The sequence below is a fragment of the Prionailurus bengalensis genome, chromosome B2 (assembly GCF_016509475.1).
Source record: "Prionailurus bengalensis isolate Pbe53 chromosome B2, Fcat_Pben_1.1_paternal_pri, whole genome shotgun sequence".
NCBI classification, from domain to species: Eukaryota; Metazoa; Chordata; class Mammalia; order Carnivora; family Felidae; genus Prionailurus; species Prionailurus bengalensis.
The window spans coordinates 98,839,271-98,860,998 of record NC_057349.1 but is presented as its reverse complement, the minus strand read 5'-3'; the positions used below and the strand labels follow the sequence as shown (position 1 = coordinate 98,860,998).

The 21,728-nt window shown below is 39.7% G+C and overlaps 1 protein-coding gene across 2 annotated transcripts in view; it reads right to left on the bottom strand.

Annotated features, from left to right (window-relative positions):
• Positions 1–21,728, bottom strand: part of FIG4 (FIG4 phosphoinositide 5-phosphatase) — a 135,346-nt gene that overhangs the window by 68,480 nt on the left and 45,138 nt on the right. For both annotated transcript variants that reach the window (XM_043592095.1, XM_043592096.1), the window contains exons 8-15: positions 21,123–21,223; positions 19,497–19,659; positions 18,962–19,059; positions 14,195–14,328; positions 12,400–12,516; positions 10,089–10,134; positions 9,275–9,423; positions 8,173–8,339 (exon numbers count right to left, since the gene is read on the bottom strand). In XM_043592095.1, the coding sequence (XP_043448030.1) occupies positions 8,173–8,339; positions 9,275–9,423; positions 10,089–10,134; positions 12,400–12,516; positions 14,195–14,328; positions 18,962–19,059; positions 19,497–19,659; positions 21,123–21,223 (975 nt within the window). The remainder of the gene's footprint in view (positions 1–8,172; positions 8,340–9,274; positions 9,424–10,088; positions 10,135–12,399; positions 12,517–14,194; positions 14,329–18,961; positions 19,060–19,496; positions 19,660–21,122; positions 21,224–21,728) is intronic.

The following is a 21,728-nucleotide window of genomic DNA, read 5'->3' as shown; positions in this document are numbered from 1 at the left end:
AATCCTAAAATTTGTATGGAACTACAAAAGACTCCAAATAGCCAAAGTAATGTTGAAAAAGAAAACCAAAATGGGAGGCATCACAATTCTGGACTTTAAGCTGTATTACAAAGCTGTAATCATCAAGACAGTTTTGGTACTGGCACAAAAACACATACATTGATCAATGTAACAGAATACAGAACCCAGAAATGGACCCACAAACACATGGTTAACTAATTTTCAACAAAGCAGGAAAGAATCTCCAATGGAAAAAAAACAGTCTCTTCAGCAAATGGTGCTGGGAAAACTGGACAGCGACATGCAAAAGAATGAAACTGGACCACTTTCTTACAACATACACAAAAATAAATTCAAAATGGATGAAAGACCTAAATGTAAGACAGGAAACCATCAAACTCCTAGAGGGGAACATTCGCAGCAACCTCTTTGACCTCGGCCACACCAGCTTCTCACAAGACACATCACCAGAGGCAAGGTACACCAAAGCAAAAATGAACTATTAGGACTTCCTCAAGATAAAAAGTTCTGCACAGCAAAGGAAACAATCAACGAAACTAAAAGGCAACCAACAGAATGGGAGAAGATATTTGCAAATGACGTATGGATAAAGGGCTAGTATCCAAAATCTATAAAGAACTTATCAAACTCCACACCCCGAAAACAAATAATCCCATGAAGAAATGGGCAGAAAACATGAAAAGACACTTTTCCAAAGAAGACATCCAGAGGGCCAACAGACACATGAAAAGATGTTCAACATCGTTCATCATCCGGGAAATACAAATCAAAACCATGATGAGAGTCCACCGGAACCTATCAGAATGGCTAAAATGAACAACACAAGAAACAACAGGTATTAGGGAGGATGTGGAGAAAGGGAAACCTTCTTGTACTGTTGATGGGAATGTACACTGGTGCAGCTACTCGAGAGAATAGTATGGGGGTTCCTCAAAAAATTAAAAGTAGAACTACCTTATGACCCAGCAATTGCACTATTAGTTATTTACCCACAGGATAAAAATACATATTCAAAGGGGTACGTGCACCCCAATGTTTATATTTATATCAGCATTATCAACAATAGCCAAACTATGGAGAGAACACAAATGTCTATCAACTGATGAGTGGATAAAGAAGATGCAGTATATGTAGACGATGAAATATTACTCGGCAATCAAAAAGAATGAAATCTTGCCATTTGCAACAATGTGGATGGAACTAGAGTGTATTATGAGAAGTGATATAAGTCAGTCAAAGAAAGACAAATCCATATGATTTCACTTATATGTGGAATTTAAGAAACAAAACAGATGAACATATAGGAAGGGGGAAAAAAGAGGAGAGAGGGGAAACAAACCACAAGAGACTCTTAATGATAGAGAACAAACTGAGGGTTGATGGAGGGAGGTGAGTGGGAGATGAGCTAGACGGATGATGGGTATTAAGGAGGGCACTTGCTGGGATGAGCACTGGGTGTTGTATGTAAGTGATGAATCACTGAATTCTACTCCTGAAACCAATATTTGCACTGTATGTTAACTAAAATTTAAATGATAAATAAATAATTTTTAAAAAAATATCCATGGTAGTAAGAAATCTGGTCCACAAGACCTTTTTCTCTCTAGTGTCACACACATAAGTATTTTATATCACGTGGCAAAGGGGACTTTGCAGATGTAACTGAGGTTACTAATCATTGACTTCAACATAGGGCAACTATCCTGTATTGTATGTGGGTGGGTCCACTGTAATCACAAAAATCCTTCAAAGGCAGAAGAGGAGAGTAGAAAGGAAGGCAGAAAGATTAGAAGCACAAGAAGGATTCAGTGTATGGTTGCTAGCTCTGAAGATGGAGTAGGCCACAAGTCAAGGAAGGCAAGGAGCCTTTGGGAACTGAGAATGACCCCAGCCAACAGCCAGCAAGGACACAGGGACTTCAGTCCTTTAACTGCATGGGATTCTGCCATCAATCTGAATGAACCTGGAAGCCTCCAGGTAAGAGCCCAGGTTCCCGACACTGACTGAATCTTGGCTTCATTTGACTTCATCACCTTCATTTTTACTTCAGCCTTGTGACACCCTAGGTGGATAACACAGCTGAGTAATTCTGTGCCCAGACTTCTGGCCCACAGAAACTATGAGATAATAAATGGGTGTTGTTTTAAGGCACTAATTTTATGGTAATTTGTTATAGAACCTACAGAAACCTCAGAAAACATTCAAGAAGAGATGTTAGCTAGGTCAGCTTTTAGGTAAACAAGTCTGGGACTCAACAGAGAAGTCAAAGGTTAGAGATACAAAGGTGAGTGTCAAATGCATGGTACTTAAGAGCTGGATGAGATGCCCCTAAGGTAAAAGTGCAGAAAGAAAAGAAGAGGGTTTAGAAATGGGGCAGGAGACATCAATAGGGAGACTGAATGAGATATTACACAGGTGAGTTTCAAGAAAGAGGGAATGGTCAACTGTGATCAAAGCTGGTGACAGGCCCCATAAGATGAAGGCAGAAAAGTGACCATTGGCTTGGCAATATGGAGACTCCTGGTGATTCTGAAAAGCACAGGTTCAGTGGCATGATAGGGAGGATGCCCCGTGGAACAGGTAGAACAGGATACAAGAGGAAACAGGCAGGCAGATAACTAGAGAGGTTTTGCTTAGGAACGCAAAGGAAAAGGACTGTGGACTGAGGATGGAAGGAAAAGTCAAAAGGAAAAAAAATACCAAGGAGTGCTTTCGTGCTAATGGAAATGAAGCAGTAGAGAGGGGGAAACGGATTATGTGCAGCAACGAAAGCTACAGGGAAAGCATGAAGGGATGGGATTCAAAGCATGGCAGAGGGGTTAAACTGAGAGTACTTAGTTGCAACTTTTTCTTCTGCCAAGTTTAACTGCTTTGGTTGCAGGAAAGGTGAATAGTTATTAATGTTATTTAAAATGTTATTGAAACAAAAATTTTTGCCAAGTGTCTTCTTCCTGCTATAGCCAAACACAGCTTATTCACTCTAAACCTCAGAAGGATCACCTTAGAAGGCTGTCTCACTAGTCTTGATAAACTAAAATGTTCTCCCTTGTATGCCCCTGTTCCAGTGGTGAGCAGAAAGGGAAAGAAACTGTCCCACTACTTTACAGCACTATCATAATGCTGTGTGGTGCCACCTACATGTGTTTTCCAAGTATGGTAGGCTTTGTGGTCTTTACCTTGTGAACTTTTCTTTTTTTTAAATCTGTTTGAGAAGGATCTGATTCTCCCCTATGCATGCATGCGCGCACACACACACACACACACACACACACAATAATTATAAATTACACATGTGTGCCTGTCTGTATGTATTTATGCATGTGTACAGATCTGTTATTAACTGCTGAAGGTATCATATATCTTCTCTTTCTTTCTTATAATAGGATTTATTTTATTTATTTTTCTTTTGGGGGAGAGAGAGAGCACATGCACACAAGTGGGGGAGGGGCAGAGGGAGAGGGAGGGAGAAAATCTCAAGCAGGCTCCATGCCCAGCACAGAGCCTGACATGGGGCTCAATCCCACAACTGTGAGATTATGACCTGGGGTGAAATCAAGAGTTGGACATTTAACCGGCAGCTTAACCATTTCACCAGCCACTTAACTGACTGAGCCACCCACCCTCCTATAATAGGATTTAAATTCAACAAGCTTCAGCAAAAAAATTCAGCTTACCAAAGTAAATGTAAAAAAAAAAAAAAAAATTTTAGAAGGAGCTTATCAAGGTCCTTCAGACAGTTATAATTATAAAGCTCTTCCTAACACCTGAAGGGAGTATCTAGGTATCTCTTCTTTCCTTATTGGCATCCTCCAACTGCTGATGTAACCAGCTATGTTGGAAACCAAAGGTACTTCTTAAAGACAAAGCTCAGAGCATGCTAATATGTGAAGCTTCAGAACAATTTTTAAAATGAGCCTGAAAGAGACTCAGGTGGGTTGCCCATATAGCATCAATCTGTCTACACAAACCAACAATAAAATTCCTAACAACCTAGGGCAACAAAAGTAAAAATAAACAAATGGGACTACATCAAACTAAAAAGCTTTTGCACAGTGAAGGAAACCATCAACAAATGAAAAGATAATCTACTGAATGGGAGAAGATATCTGCAAATGATATACCCAATAAGGGGATAATATTCAAAATATATAAAGAACTCACACAGTTCAACATAAGAAAACAAAACAAAACAATTGATTAAAAACAAACAAACAATCGGGGCACCTGGGTGGCTCAGTCAGTTAAGTGCCCAACTCTTGATCTCAGCTCAGGTCATGATCTCATGGTTTGTGAGTCTGAACCCCGCACTGGGCTCTGTGCTCATAGTGTGGAGCCTGCTTGGGATTCTCTCTCTCCACCCTCCTTCCCCATCTCTCTCTCTGCGCCTACTCCACTTGTTCTCTATCTCTCAAAATAAATAAATAAACTGAAAAAAAAACTGATTAAAAAATGGGCAGAGGACCGGAAGAGAAACTTCTCCAAAGAAGGCATATAGATGGCCAAGAGACACATGAAAAGATACTCAACATCACTAATCACCAGGGAATGCAAATCAAAACCACAATGAAATATCACTTCACATCTGTCAGAATGGCTATTATCAAAAAGACAACAAGTAACAAGTGTTGGCCAGGAATCAGAGAAAAGGGAATCCTTGTGCACTGTTAGTGTGAATGTAAAATGGTGCAGCCACTGTGGAAAACAGTGCAAAGGTTCCTCAGAAAATTAAAACAAGAACTACCATATGATTTGGCAATTCCACTTCTAGGTATTTATTCAAAGAAAACAAAAACACTGATTCAAAAAGACGCACCCTTATGTTCACTGGAGCATTACATACAATAGCCAAGATAGTGAAGTTGAGCTTTCTTTCATGTGTTTGGAATCCATTGCATTTTTTTCCCTACGAACCGTACATTTCATTTGCCTATTTTTTCCTCTTAAACTGTTGGTCTCTTTATTTTGGCTTATTACATCTAAAGGAAATACTGGCTCTTTATATCTAAAGGAAATTAGCATTTGATGGTAGGTTTCAAAATTCTCTGTAGCTTACCTTTTGACTTAATTTGCTGTTTGTCTGTCTATATAAATTTTTTTGGTAATGAGAGGAAAAAAATTCCTAACAACTTAATTTCAAGCATCTTCCTGCCCACCCCAGAGGAATAACATAAGAAGTTAAGTTTTGTAAAGTTATCTTGAGTGCTTTAAAGAGAATGGTTCTATAAATATATTGTCCTATTCCCTGCTCATGGATTGGAAAAATAAATATTGTCAAAATGTCAATACTACCCAAAGCTATCTACACATTCAATGCAATCCCAATCAAAATTGCACCAGCATTCTTCTTGAAACTAGAACAAGCAATCCTAAAATTCATATGGAACCACAAAAGGCCCCGAATTGCCAAAGGAATTTTGAAGAAGAAGACCAAAGCAGGAGGCATCACAATCCCAGACTTTAGCCTCTACTACAAAGCTGTCATCATCAAGACAGCATGGTATTGGCACAAAAACAGACACATAGACCAATGGAATAGAATAGAAACCCCAGAACTAGACCCACAAACGTATGGCCAACTCATCTTTGACAAAGCAGGAAAGAACATCCAATGGAAAAAAGACAGCCTCTTTAACAAATGGTGCTGGGAGAACTGGACAGCAACATGCAGAAGGTTGAAACTAAACCACTTTCTCACACCATTCACAAAAATAAACTCAAAATGGATAAAGGACCTAAATGTGAGACAGGAAACCATCAAAACCTTAGAGGAGAAAGCAGGAAAAGACCTCTCTGACCTCAGCCGTAGCAATCTCTTACTCGACACATCCCCAAAGGCAAGGGAATTAAAAGCAAAAGTGAATTCCTGGGATCTTATGAAGATAAAAAGCTTCTGCACAGCAAAGGAAACAACCAACAAAACTAAAAGGCAACCAACGGAATGGGAAAAGATATTCGCAAATGACATATCGGACAAAGGGCTAGTATCCAAAATCTACAAAGAACTCACCAAACTCCACACCCGAAAAACAAATAACCCAGTGAAGAAATGGGCAGAAAACATGAATAGACACTTCTCTAAAGAAGACATCCAGATGGCCAACAGGCACATGAAAAGATGTTCAGCGTCGCTCCTTATCAGGGAAATACAAATCAAAACCACACTCAGGTATCACCTCACGCCAGTCAGAGTGGCCAGAATGAACAAATCAGGAGACTATAGATGCTGGAGAGGATGTGGAGAAACGGGAACCCTCTTGCACTGTTGGTGGGAATGCAAATTGGTGCAGCCGCTCTGGAAAGCAGTGTGGAGGTTCCTCAAAAAATTAAAAATAGACCTACCCTATGACCCAGCAATAGCACTGCTAGGAATTTATCCAAGGGATACAGGAGCACTGATGCATAGGGCCACGTGTACCCCAATGTTCATAGCAGCACTCTCAACAATAGCCAAATTATGGAAAGAGCCTAAATGTCCATCAACTGATGAATGGATAAAGAAATTGTGGTTTCTATACACAATGGAATATTACGTGGCAATGAGAAAAAATGAAATATGGCCTTTTGTAGCAACGTGGATGGAACTGGAGAGTGTGATGCTAAGTGAAATAAGCCATACAGAGAAAGACAGATACCATATGGTTTCACTCTTATGTGGATCCTGAGAAACTGAACAGGAACCCATGGGGGAGGGGAAGGAAAAAAAAAAAAAAAGAGGTTAGAGTGGGAGAGAGCCAAAGCATAAGAGACTGTTAAAAACTGAGAACAAACTGAGGGTTGATGGGGGGTGGGAGGGAGGAGAGGGTGGGTGATGGGTATTGAGGAGGGGACCTTTTGGGATGAGCACTGGGTGTTGTATGGAAACCAATTTGTCAATAAATTTCATTAAAAAAATAAAAAAAAAATAAATATAAATAAATAAATAAATAAATATATTGTCCTAACATAATATCCACTGTATTTTTAAAATAAGTTGTACACCCCAACGACACCATGCTTCTCAAAATAAAGTCTGTTTTAGCCACATTATTCATAAAATAATTGCTTTCATAGTAGTTCTTCTCGCAGTTGTGGACAGTTTTGTCTTATCTTTCCACGACCATTTTCTATCTTTTAACAGTACTCCTTGCTTTTTAAATAATGTACAGCTACACATTCATTCTCTCTGTCCCCCAGTCTTATTAAAAAACACTTTACTTGGTCTTTATATATCAATAATCATTCCCATCATAGGGACAATGATAACAGAGTACAGAAGAGTGGATGCTCTCTTTCCATCAGAACAGTTTTCAACCTTTTCCATGGTAACCCACCCCCAGAGAGATAGGAACATATTGGCACACTACTTACACGAGTGTTACAGGTTGAAATGTGTCCCCCCAAAAGATATGGTAAAGTCGTAAGCCCTGGGACCTGTGAATGTGACCTTATTCGGAAGTTGAGTCTTTGCAGATATGATCCAGTTAAGATGCAGTCACTCTAGGGGCACCTAGGTGGCTCAGTTGGTTAAGTGACCTTCTTTGGCTCGGGTCATGATCTCATGGCTTGTGAGTTCCAGCCCCGCGTGGGGCTCTGTGCTGACAGCTCAGAGCCTGGAGCCTGCTTTGGATTCTGTGTCTCCCTCTCTCTCTGCCCCTCCCCCACTCACACTCTGTCTCTCTCTCAAAAATAAACATTAAAAAAATTAAAAAAAAAAAAAAGACACAGTCACTCTAGAGTAGGGCAGCCCATAATCCACTATGACTAGTGTCCTTACATGAAGAGAGGGACTCACAGGGAAAGTGCCATGAAGACACAGACACAAGGGGAAAATGTCAGGCAAAGTCAGAGGCAGAAATTAAAGTGCCGTACTTGCAAGCCATGGATCACCAGCAATCATGAGAAGCTAAGAAGCAAGTTAGGATTCTCCCCTGGAGCCTTCAGGGAGAAGGAGCACGGCCCTGCTCATACCCTGATTTTGGACTTCTAGCCTCCAGAACTGTGAGACAACAAATCTGTTGTTGAGCACCTTCAAAGTGAGATTCTATTTTATTTAAACTTTCAAAATATTTAATTTTGATTTCACTTAGCCAGATTGCTTAAAAAAGGAAAATGCATAAGAAGAAAAATGCACATCAGGTAAAGTTGTAGAAATGCTTATTATTCCAGAATTACCTGAAAAAGCATTGCTGTAATATCTAGACAGGGTCTGCATGATGTCTTTTGAGTGCTGGGTCCATGGTGCTATCTTTCTGTAGGTTTTGACACGGTGAACAAGTTGAGAACCACCATACTGAAGGGACAGGGTATCCCCATGATCTTCATAGAGTTCCTCAAATAACCTAAACCAAAGAAAAACAAACATTAAAAAATTTTACTGAAAGTGTTACACACGCTCTTCACTTAGCCACCTTTGAATTCCTAAAAGCCTTTCAAGTAGACTCTTGATGATAAATGTACGTGAAAAATATACACTATAGTAATAATCTAAAAAGTAACAAAATCAAAGAAAACACTGAAAAGGAAGTAAGGGCACCAAAAACGTAACCCACCAAAGCCAGACCACGGTGGTTCTAACCTTATTGAAAGACTTCTAACATTTTTCATCTTTCTAATTGATTTTTCAGATCAATTCATCTCCCACAACAGAATTTTCTGCCTTTCTGGGACAGACAAACCATATTCTTTCCTAAAAACATGTTTGAAACTCGTATTTCTTCACGTGCCTGTTAAGATTTTCAGTGCAGCGGTATCTGTGGATTTGGCCATTTGGAAGCTGATCTCTTTGCTCAACATAGCCTTTATGACTCCATCAGATGACCGATAACAACCATCACTGTATTTTCAAGAAACAGCACTTCACGCAGTGCCATGGATCCAATGGGCAGTGGAGACACAGTAATCCTTAATGAAGAATCAATCTTTTATATGCCTTATATTTTTAATTCCAAATGTACGAAGTCACATTACTTTTTCTTTCTAATGCAGTCTGAATTTATTTTTTTTTAAAACCACTAGTCTGTATTCATCTAAAGCACTTTGGATTTATCTAAAGAGCATAGTGTTTACTGATAATTAACACCAACAAAAAATAAAAACCATGGCAATAACACACAGGTCTTTAATAAAAATATTTATTACAGAATTAATTTGAATAGTTTTAGCAACATAATTTTTGAGAAGCTAAATGAAGAAACAAGTTCATAGAATTCCTTATTACTAATCAGTTTTGCTTTCTGTCATTACCAGCACTCAAAAGGCAGAAAAGAAGATTTACCTAACTGCATCTGTATCAAACTGTAGATTAGGCTTGTCGATCAGTCCCAAGGAGTACAGCTGATAAGCCAAAGCACATTTTCCCACCATAAACTGTGCCGTGTTGGTGCGGTCTAAACAGTCCACACAGTTGGTTCGAAGAACACCAGTCTAAAGAGAAATACCTTAAGATTTTCCAACCATTATTCAACGACCAAAACTGCTTCTATACCACTTTAGATTTCTTTTCTTAAAAAACAGAAGAAAAGCTGTAGGCAGGGTATTATTCCTGCACAAATAATGAAGAACATTATAAAAGGTTACATTTGCTGCTCACTTAATATTGCTGCAATGGCATTGCTATACCTTCTAGTCTATATTTGAATTTTCTTTTTGAGTTTAAGATAAAACAGATAACTAACATTTTCCACATGTACCGATTAGTAAAATATGTTGCTTTTTCCCTGATAGATCTCTTTTATTGTAGAAACCAAATATTCAGTGGTTGGGGCCTTATTTTTATTAAAGCATGATTAACATATATGGTGATTGTATCTGGGTCATTTTTCAAAATGATTCGAATTTATTCTTTTCCCATTTGTTTATGTTTCAATTTCCAATAATAAAAATTATAATGTTTAAGAAAAAATCCACAGGCCATTATTATTTTAGTTGCACATCATTTGTAAGAGTTAAACACTAGCAGTAAGGCTTTTAAAAATCCTGATTAATAATTTTTCATTAAATAAGAAGTATATCTCTCTCCACAACTACTTTCAGAAAACATCATGCACTGCGAATACAGACTCTATTCACTATTAACATAATATCTATACCTGCAGGCGACCAGTGGGAATCACACATCCTCCTAGTTCATTCCACCTGTGTTTAAAAATAGATGCTTTAAAAAAATTTTAATAGCATAATCTATATTCATTTTTGGTACTAGCTCTTTATAAAGAATCAAAGTAATAGGGCTGAATGCACCAGAATGACCAGCTGATTCTGCTTACTTTCATTCTTTCTGGTAAGTGAATATGCAAATAACCAAGATGGAATGCTATCCACGCTCTCCCTCCTCACGGAGAACACAGGGAAACCCAGGAAAGAAGCAACTTAACTTGCCCCAGTGTCGGACAACTCAGGCATTTATCACCCATGTTCAACCAAAATCCCTGTTGCATTAATTTAAGCCTATTTCCTCTTTGGTCTCTACAGACACAAATAGTAATTGCAGGGGATCTTTCTAATAAAATCTTCCAAGCCTTATTCTCCTTCCCTCAGTGTTAAGATTCTCCACCTCCTCTAGCTTTATTTCATGGAGTTTTGTTGCATACCTTTGGTTGTTTTTGCAGACTTCCTTATTATTTTCCCTCCTTCTTATTTTCTCCATGTGCTAATGAATGCCTGGGGGTATGTTCTAAGTACTATATAATGAAATTGCTATTTTATTTTAATTATTTAAAATATTTTAATTATTTAAAACACTTTAATTTCTTAAGATATTTTAATTATTTAAAAAAAATTTTTAAGTTTGAGAGAGACAGAGACAGTGTGACCGGGGGAGGGGCAGAGAGAGAGAGAATCCCAAGCAGGCTCTACACTGTTGAGCCCGGACGTGGGGCTAAAACTCATGAAACCATGAGATTGTAACCTGAGTCAAAACCAAGAGTCGGACATTTCACCAACTGAGCCACCCGGGGACTCCCAAGATATTTTAATTATTTAAAAGAAGGTGCAGTACAGAAAAGAGTTAACAGGTCTGACTGCTTTCCTCAGAAAGGCCTGCTAACACAGTTGGTCCTTGGCTGGCATCTGGGAACTTGTGTTCCCATTCCCCGACAGACAAGAGTGCCTCACTGTACCTAAACTGTCTGTAGAGACAATATGGTTTTGCTGAACAACCTCTTTCCTTACGGGAGTCAGGAATTTTGGTATGTGTCAAGCAGAGCTGTCTAGGGGACCAGCCTCCAATAAAACACCCTGACGCTGAGTATTTAATAATCTTCTCTGATTGGCAACATTTCACACATGCTGTGACAACAGGTTGCAGGGGGAGTTAAGCATGTTCTGTGTGACTCCATAAGAGAGAACTTTGAAAGTTTCACCTATTTCCTCTGGACTTTGCCACATATGCCTTTTCCCTTTGCAAATTTTGCTTTGTATCCTTTGACATTAATAAATCACAGCCATGAGTACAACAATATGCTGAATGCTTTGACGTTTCCTTATGAATCAAGGATCCTGGGGATGGTCTTGAGGACCACCGTCACAGATATCCCAAAATTCAAACTGTAACAAAAGGATGCTTTTATTATTTTTTTTTGTCTATTTATTTTTGAGGGAGAGAGAGACAGAGACAGAGAGACAGAGTGTGACCGGGGAGTGACAGAGAGAGAGAGACACACACACAGAATTGGAAGTAGGCTGCAGGATCTGAGCTATCAGCACAGAGCCCAACATGGGGTTCGAACTCACTCATGAACTGTGAGATCATGACCTAAGCCAAAGTTGGACAGTTAACTGACTGAGCCACCCAGGCGCCCCAGAAAAGGGTGATTTCTAAAGACATACACACGACAGTTGGTTTTTGCTCTGTGCGGTTTTTTGGTTTTTACCATTATAATTAACTTTGTTAGCTGAAAATAAAATGCTGGGAAGGTATAACATTAGTTCATTAAAAGACACATAAAACAGGATCCTTGATCTGAAGAAGCTCACAGAGTAGTAATGAAGAAAGGTTTGTGAACAATAACTATAATACAGTGATAAACATGATTTTCATAAAAATGTCATAGGAAAAAATTTACATTTCATAAATGTATTTAGTCTATGGAAAAAAATTCCTGCCCTTAATGCTGAAAAATAGAATTCATTGCAGAAAATTTTACTTGGCAGAAACATCTGATGTAATGTTTATTCCATGAATAAGAGATATTCTGTGGCTTCCATCAGAAGTCTGTACAACCGCCAGAGGAAATCCCATGCCGACAGTGAAAGTTCATTCCACAATCACATGAGCAGCTTGTCTTGTCTCCCCAAAGAAATAAATTCACCCATCTTTCAAGTAATACAAACTGCTCGTATTTACAATATTTTTATCCACAAGAGCAAAATTCTTGATTTAAGTTTTTACACCATACATACTTTTCATCTGGCCGCAAAATGCTACAGTAAGAATCAGGGCGGTTTACAAAGAACCCAGTTTTCTTCACCACACTTTCTGCAATCACATTCAGTCGATCAAGAACATTACACAGCTTGCTGAGGAGAGAAGGAAGAATGAGAAAAGTGAGAAGAGACAAGTCTAATGTATACTTATCTTTACAGCAGAAGCAAATAAAGTCTACAGTAATGACAGGGATTTAAGGGTTTTTTTTAATATGAAATTTATTGTCAAATTGGTTTCCATACAACAGCCAGTGCTCATCCCAACAGGTGCCCTCCTCAATACCCATCACCCACCCTCCCCTCCCTCCCACCCCCCCCCATCAACCCTCAGTTTATTCTCAGTTTTTAAGAGTCTCTTATGGTTTGGCTCCCTCCCTCTCTTTTTTTTTTTCTTCCCCTCTCCTATGGTCTTCTGTCAACTGATGAATGGATAAAGAAATTGTGGTTTATATACACAATGGAATACTACTTGGCAATGAGAAAGAATGAAATATGGCCTTCTGTAGCAACGTGGATGGATCAGGAGAGTGTTATGCTAAGTGAAATAAGTCATAAAGAGAAAGGCAGATACCATATGTTTTCACTCTTATGTGGATCCTGGGATTTAAGTTTTAAAATGTCCGGTTTGTATTCAACAGGAACATTGTAACAATTAATTTCTGCAATATAATGTGTGTTCAATAACTAGCAAGATTTGGTGCAAGAGACAAGAAGGGCCTGTATCAACTCTTGGCAAGCCTTAATCTTGGCACATTACATCCCCAGGAGAGCTTCTCCCAAAGCCTTTCACTACTTAAGAGTCAAATCAGTCAAGTCAATACACATTCATAAAATGTGAGCAGAATACAATGCACAGTGCGGGTGGCAGGGGAAGAAAACACTGGAAAATAAATATGAATGGTGCCAACCTGTAATCAGTCTTAGACTTTAGGAAAATGTGTGCGTGTGTGTGTGTGTGTGTGTGTGTGTGTGTGCGCGCGCATGGGTATCTAACTACACAAAATGAGTTAGAAAAAAGTACAATGAGTTAAAGTACAAAACAATACGGTAACATTAAAAAAATGAACAACACCTCAGAACGAACTTAGTGTTAATATGAACGCCTAGTAAATGAGTAAAAGGACAATGTAAGGTTAAGGAAAGAAAGTTCCTTGGATGACCAGAGTTTTGAGTCAGGTCCTTGACAGGTAAAGGAGAGGTAGGAATGCACCCCGGGGAGGTGGGGGTCAAACCACAGAAGAAAAGTCTCAGGAATGGGACCCTGGCTGCCACCCTGGAGGCTGGGCATGCAGTTTCATCTTCTAGGAAGAGAACAGCCCGGGTATAAAGAAAAAGTTACTACATTCTGGAATGGGGCTTTAACACTACACTAAGAGTTTGAATTGCCTATGAACAGTCAGGAGTCACTACAGGTTCATCCACAAGCCAGATCTGCCAAAAGTGGTATCTGAGAAGGTGATCAAATGGGGACAAGATGAAACAGGGCACAGTGAAACTAATGGCTGTAAGGGAAAGCGTGGAGCAGAGATGTCCTGAAGTGACTAGTTACTTAAAAGAGAATGTGCAGGTGGTATCGGTGGTGGGCAAAGAAAAGAGTTTGGTCAATTAATTTAAGCACTCAAATTATACATCAGCACCAAAAGAGCCCCTCAGTAGGTTCACGAAGGAAATTAAAAGAGAACGTTTACTTTACCATGGAGAGCACCTTCCGGCTACTTTATGTCACAAGAAAAGGAAAATATCAGAACCAAACATATGGACATCTACTCACCTCTTGGTGTACTTGGCCATATCCCAAGGAATATAAATAATGGTGTGCTCAGGAGGCAAAAACTGGTTGAGGTACGTCACAGCAGCTACAAGTTCTTCACTCAGAATTCTCTCATGCTTTCTTTTCTCTCGTTCCTTTATCAAAAATGAAACATTTTCAGGGTTCTAGTTACCTTACGTCAGAGGAAGAGACTTTCAACATTTTTACTTTTCAGCTCAGGCAAGAAGCCTAAGTCTTAAATATACTGGAAAAAAAAAGCCTAAAATAAAAATAATATAAATTCAAAGAAATAAATACTTCATTGAAGTCAACAGATAATTAGCTTCAAAAATTCAAGGAGATGAGATTTCTTTTTAATAACCTCCTACAGCTCCAAGAAGCTCGGTTCACCCTCCCAGGCCTCGTCTCCACCCTCCACACCCCACTCTGTCAGAAAAGAACTCCCCAAGGACCAGAAGAACGAAACCCTGAACTCCAGCCCGCTAAGGACAAGACAGAAATCCACTAGGTCTGGATGGATAATCTCTAAACTGGCTGAGAGTGTTTTGCAGCCTACATGTGTTTCTAAATTTGACTTTTAAACACCCTGTGAGGTAGCCAAGCGAGGCACTTTCTCCCCTTTCAACACTGTGGTTGAACTGAGGTTGAGAGGTGTTCATGGACCAAATCTTACCTTCTGCCTCCCTGCCTGCTGTACCTCCTTACATATTACATGCCTCTCATTTAAGAGACATTAATGCAGGGGCGCCTGGGTGGCTCAATCGGTTAAGCATCCGACTTCAGCTCAGGTTGTGATCTCGCGGTTCATGGGTTCGAGCCCCACGTCAGGCTCTGTGCTGACAGCTCAGAGCCTGGAGCCTGCTTCAGATGCTGTGTCTCCCTCTCTATCTCTCTGCCCCTCTCCCACTTGCTCTCTATCTCTGTCTCTCTCTCTCTCTCTTAAAAAATAAACATTAAAAATGTTTTTTAAAAAAAAGGAGAGAGGCTAGTATGTTCCAGTACAGCTCTGTGGCTGGAATGCTGGCTCAGCTGCCTGCTAGCCACATAGCCTTGGGCAAGGTTCTCACCTTTCCAGGGCCTCTATTTCTTCATCTATAAAATGGGGTAACAATAGTATTTCCCTTACAGCGATAATGTGAGGTTTAAAAGAGATAAAACACAATAATCTCTTATCAGAGTAACTGTCATGTGAGAACTATTAATAACAATCAGCCATTTTTATTGTTATCCTGATCAGGACTTCACTTAGAAACAAAGAAAAACAATTCAGTGACAGTGACACCAACATGGTGTTGAGGCACTATCGCTGGCATCAAAATGGGTCTCTGCTGTTTTCAGTCATGGTATTAGTTATTAAGTGTCATGAATGTAATTAGATAGCCACTGTGGAAACAAAAAGGGTATCTATTCTGCACAGCTGAATAAGTCAAATGGAGGAATTAGAAAAGAGTTGATTAAGAACAGTGTTAAATCAGTTTAGGATGAACATGTATTTAGCTGTTTACATCTGAGAAAATTAAATTATGTATCTGGAATTTTTCTCAAAAGCACTTTGAATCAACTAGGGAAACAAAACCTTTTTGAAATTTTTTGATCAAATCTGACATTTTATGAGAGGGAGAGAAAAGGTTATTTAATCAACCTTAGATCATCTCCATGTAAAAAGAATCTGCTTTATGCCTTGTCTGTCCATCGTGGATTAGTGGTAGTGGGTTTAGTCAACCTCCTTTGGGTCGCAGAGTCCTATTACAACCAGATGAAAACGTCACAAATGCAAGTGATTTTAAGTATCACTTCAAGAGTCAGAGACTCCCCCACTGCCTGTCACCCACGGCCCCCAGACTAAACACGTTCAGTGCTTGATTCTAGGTTGACTTCCTATTGATTCCCCAGTAGTGGTACTGACCGTGCATGGATTGCTACAAAATGTCAACCAGCACCTCAAACTTCCACAACTAGGGAAGGTGGGGTAGGGGTGGAATTACAACACAGGGTAAAAAAGAAAAGAAATCAAGAAAAGTATTTCATTTTAGTGACTTCATACAGAGGCAGAATAAAGAGTGAACATCCTGGGGTGCAGCTGACTGGGTGGCTGACTCTTGATTTCAGCTCAGGTCATGATCTAATGGGTTCGTGGGATCGAACCCCACATTGGGCTCTGTGCTGACAGTGCAGAGCCTGCTTGGGATTCTCTCTCCCCCTCTCTCTCTCTGCCCCTCTCCTGTGCACATGCTCTTTTTCTCTCTCTAAATAAATAAACTTAAAAAAAAAAGTGAATATCCTTCAGTATCATTCAATACACACAAATGCATTCTTTGACTCTAATCACAAATTAGTACTTTTTCCAAATGAACTGAATAAACATCTTCTTTTAACGTATGAATAAAATAACTAATGGCAAAAACAACAAAAAACTTTTTTCTATTCCACAAAATAGCGACTTAATCTCCAAACTATTTTCTACTTATCTCTAATTATGGCCAGGATTTTTAGGACAATGGAATGATGGACGAGTACAATTTTTTAAGTCCCCTGATTAACCTTTAAATATTAACAAATATGTTTTGTTAATAAATGTACATTTGAGAAATCTGGGTAAGCACACTTTACAATCACATGTATCGGATGTTATTTTTTGTTTTTTTTTTGTTTTTTTTTTTTTTTTAATTTTTTTTCAACTTTTATTTATTTTTGGGACAGAGAGAGAGAGAGAGAGCATGAACAGGGGAGGGGCAGAGAGAGAGGGAGACACAGAATCGGAAGCAGGCTCCAGCCTCTGAGCCATCAGCCCAGAGCCTGACGCGGGGCTCGAACTCACAGACCGCGAGATCGTGACCTGGCTGAAGTCGGACGCTTAACCGACTGCGCCACCCAGGCGCCCCTCGGATGTTATTTTTGAATCTGCGTATTGAATACAGAATTACTTCAAACATCATAGACTGAATGTCCATTTAGCCATAGCTTCTAACCATATTGTATGGACTTTGTATACCATGAAGAAGAGCCAGCGTTCCCTATTTTGGTGAATGGCATCACCATCCATCCACCTGAGTAACCAGAAGCCCAGGGATCAAACCTGACATCTCCCTCTCCCTCATCTCAAATCTAGCCCATCACCTAGTCTACTGCTTCCATACACTTCTCCTCAGCTCTACCATACCCCCCTGGTTTAAACCAGGGTCACCCCTTTTCTGGATAAGTAGAATAACCTCCTATGTGGCCTTCCAACATATTCTTTAACCTTGTGCCAATCTACATATTCTCTTTGTTGAGGTCAGGATGACCTTTTCAAAATATAAACCAGACCACAATCCTCGCAATCATGCAAAACCTTCAATGGTTTTCCATCACACTCCCAGGATAAAGACTACACTCATCAACACACCCTACAATGCTCTGCATGGTCTGGCCAGAACTATCTCTTCAGCCTCGTCTCACAACAGGCTCTCTGGTCCTCATCAGCAAGGCCCCTGCCATAAGGCCTTCCCTTCCTCAAAGATACCATATCTGACCGAGGGCCGTGGTACCTGCTGTTCTGAGTTGAATATTACTCCCTCTCTTCTTGGCCTAGTTAATGCCTCTTCCTTCAGTCTGTGCTGACTCATCATCTCCTTGGGGGAAACTTCTCTCCCATTATAAGCTCTCATAGCACCGTTTAGCCTGTCTCGGCACCTCTGCATTACTTCACCATCTCCTCCATTAGACTATTAGCTCTGTGAAGGCAGGAATTGTTTCTGTGACTGCCTTGGCACAAAGGAAACCTTCAAGAATACTTGTTAAATAATGAACTAAATGGACACAGGATTCCTTGGTGTTGATTAAATCAACATTTCTTAATCAACCTCTCAGAATAACCTCAGACACTACTAAGTTGTTGGCCACTGCTGTGACCATAACAAAACCCTTGCTCTTCATGCTTTCGGTGTCTTCATGGCTGTGGACTGAGATTCTTTTTTTTTTTTTTTAAATTTTTTTTTTCAACGTTTATTTATTTTTGGGACAGAGAGAGACAGAGCATGAACAGGGGAGGGGCAGAGAGAGAGGGAGACATAGAATCGGAAACAGGCTCCAGGCTCCGAGCCATCAGCCCAGAGCCTGACGCGGGGCTCGAACTCACGGACCGCGAGATCGTGACCTGGCTGAAGTCGGACGCTTAACCGACTGCGCCACCCAGGCGCCCCTGGACTGAGATTCTTTCAATGCAACAGATATAGATACAATTTATTACCTGCTCTCCCTGCTCTCCATCCTAGGCTAATGACCTGAGTGCCTACTTATATACACGAGGTATGTTGCCCAGACGCCTCTCACAAGGAAGCACAGAACTGTAAGGCCATGCCACCACTTTGTCCACCTGGTTCTTGAACCACAGTAGTACCCCAATTTCTGAATCTAGCCTTTAGACCTTACTACTACATATTAGCTTTCCTAAGAGATCTCTGGATTGTCTAGGGAATGGGGTGTATCAAGACTAGGCTGTGACTGTGTGATCTCCATGCTTCCTTCTCCAATCTGTCCTGGAAACTCAGAAGACAGACAGACAGCACCACCCTCTTCCCTTGAATACATACTGCTGATTCTCCCAGTTACCCAGGGAAGAGGCCACACAGAATCTAAGGCCAAAGGACAATGCCTTCGACAATCAGACACAGTGCTCTGTCACAACACAGAAAGTCTATAAAGCAAGCTTGTTAAACCCCTTTGTGCCAAGTTAAGATTTTTCTGGTGTGACTGAATTTCCTAAGCAAACAGATGAGCACACCATACCTTCACTAAATTCAAGATGATGATGGGGGAGCCAAACCTTTGAAGCATCTGGTCAAAGTGAAGGGCAGCCACATGTGCAAATGGATCTGCCTGATCCACTGAGGGGAATAAAAAGAATGAATAAATAAATACCAAAATAAAAATTATAAAGCAAGAATAAAGACGCATAGGGCTTGGTTTTGTTTTTTAATGTTTAAAGAATGCAATAAAACTAGTAGTTTCAATTAATGAATTCAATTAATCTAGTAGTTTCACTTCCCAAATTCCTCTTGAGCTTATCAGACCCTCCTTCTACACGTATTTATTGAATCTGACTGATTCTTACATTTCTGAAGTAAAATACAATTTACTAGCAGCCAAAATTAATGAAAAATTATAAAGTTATTGAATAAAAATAACAGATGTCCTTCTTCTAAGTTATCTACCTTCCAGTAGCAAAACTTGGTTAAAATCTAAGAATTTATGAGATTTCTGTTCATCATCTCTAACTGTGGGTTAAAAAAAGGGTTACTATTAAAAAGATTGTTCCACGTACACGTAATAGGTGGTTTAGGCATCATAGTTGAAATGTCCTGAGACCAGTATAAAGGCACTGATCCTCTAACTTGTACGTAAGAAGAATAACTTCCTGCGGTAAAAGACATCACAGAAGCATCGCAGAGTATTTGTTCAGTCTCCACTTCATTTGCAACATCGCCCTGGAAAGAAAGGTGGCATTTAAAGATATTTCATGTTCTCAGAATTTTTTAATGGAACAAATTTCCAAGTATATAATGAAATTATAATTCCCATTTTAGAACATTTTAAAGAGGTAAATGTTGATCAATATTCAATGTGCACATTAGAAAAGGAAAGCCATTAAAATGCAACAACAAAAAAGGCAATTAAAAATAGCCGAGAATAGACTAGGAAAAAATCAAATTAAATAGCTAATAATACAAATAGCAGACAGAGAACAGCCTGAGTGATATAAATGGCAGAGAGGGACAGAAAAGGAAAACAATTACATGAAATTATACTGGAGGTCAGCAAGACCAGCAGAATAGAAAACTTTAGTTCTGAAGACCGGGGAGGAACGGAAGGGACAAAACAGTGAGATTCAAATGAAGCAAAAAAAAAAAGTTCTTGAGTTCGCTTTACTTGTAAAAGTATATAAGGATATGGTGAAGAATAATTTTCATGTCTGTTTGATTATCCTTAAAATATTCAAAAGTAAGTAACATAGCAAAATTCCAATTTTTCTTAGACCACCAGTTATAAATATTTTCATTGTGTTGATATAATTTTAAGAACAATGTTGCTATTTTTGCCCCAGATTAAAACCCAGTGCCTCACTCAATCTGTCTACTCAAACACACATCTGCATAAGACTCAAGCTGTCTACTGCAAATGGAGATGAAACACTCAGAGGGGATTACATGACTGATGGCAGGACGGAATTTCTGTTGTGGTTATTTTCCAGGGGTCAGCTGAATAAGGAGCCTCCCTTGAGCCAACCTAAAGCAGAGGGAGTGGAATTAAGGGTTTCCATGCCTTGCTCTACTTTGTCTTCTCATCAGGGAGGCATTTCCGGGGCACCTGGGTGGCTCAGTTAGTTAAGTGCAGACTTCAGCTCAGGTCATGATCTCCCAATTCGTGGGCTCGGGCCCCACATCCGGCTCTGTGCTGACAGCTCAGAGCTTGGAGCCTGCCTCGGATTCTGTGTCTCCCTCTGTCTCTGCTCCTCCCCCACTCACGCTCTGTGTGTCTTTCTCTCAAAAATGAATAAACATTAAAAAAATTTTTTAAAAAGATGCATTTCCAGCAAGTGCTCCCCTCCACTTATCCCTCAGATGGAGGAGCTTTGCTATTTTAGTCTTTACACTAAATATGCACTACATTTTGTCATATATTACTGAAATGGCTCATTGTCCACAACGTGAGACTTGTCACAACTCCCCAAGGCATTGCATAACTTGCTCTAAGATAGCTGATTTTCCAGAACATCTGTATATATTAGTCATATTTCCCAAGTTTCAGACACTCTGGGGAATTAATTATTCTCTTGATCATGTCCCAAACTAACAAATGCCATCTTCTAGAATTCCACTTTGCTTCCTCTGAAAGCAAAGCAGATGTGAAAGGTGAAAATGTCAGCAGCACTGTTGCTTCTCCATCTTACCTCACAGTTTGCGCCTCTCTTGAGAAAGCGGGTCCCGGCAAACTTACTGGATCTTCTAGCTATTAGAGTGACATAGACTGGTCGTCCATAGATCAACAACTCTTAGAAATCGAGTTAAAGCTGTCAGAGCATTCACACCGAACGGTCACACCAAACCAAGAGAATCATTATACCTTCAATATGCATTTAAACATATCTTGTCCAGAAGGTTAAACAAAACCAAAAAGCTCCACCCAAGAATGGAATAGCATTGGGTCTAACGGTTCCTCCAAGTTATGCAGGTATTAAAGCAAAAAACAGGCCTACCTAAGGAGTGGTTTCCATGAATTTTAGAGGAAATGGTAATCAGGTATAGGGTTAGTGGCCAAGGGAAGACCTGGGCTCACCTTACAGCCAGCTAAAGGATGTCAACAGGTACAACTAATCCTTCCTTAGTCTTCAGAGATCATATACTTCTCAAAGAGAGCATATCTCACTTAACAGGGGGTTTAAACTATGAAGCAATATATGATACTTAGGGGATGGATGAGTTTAATACAGTAAATGCTTAATGCTATAAATGCTACCCAAATTTGTCACCTAACTGCAAAAACTAAACACTGTGAA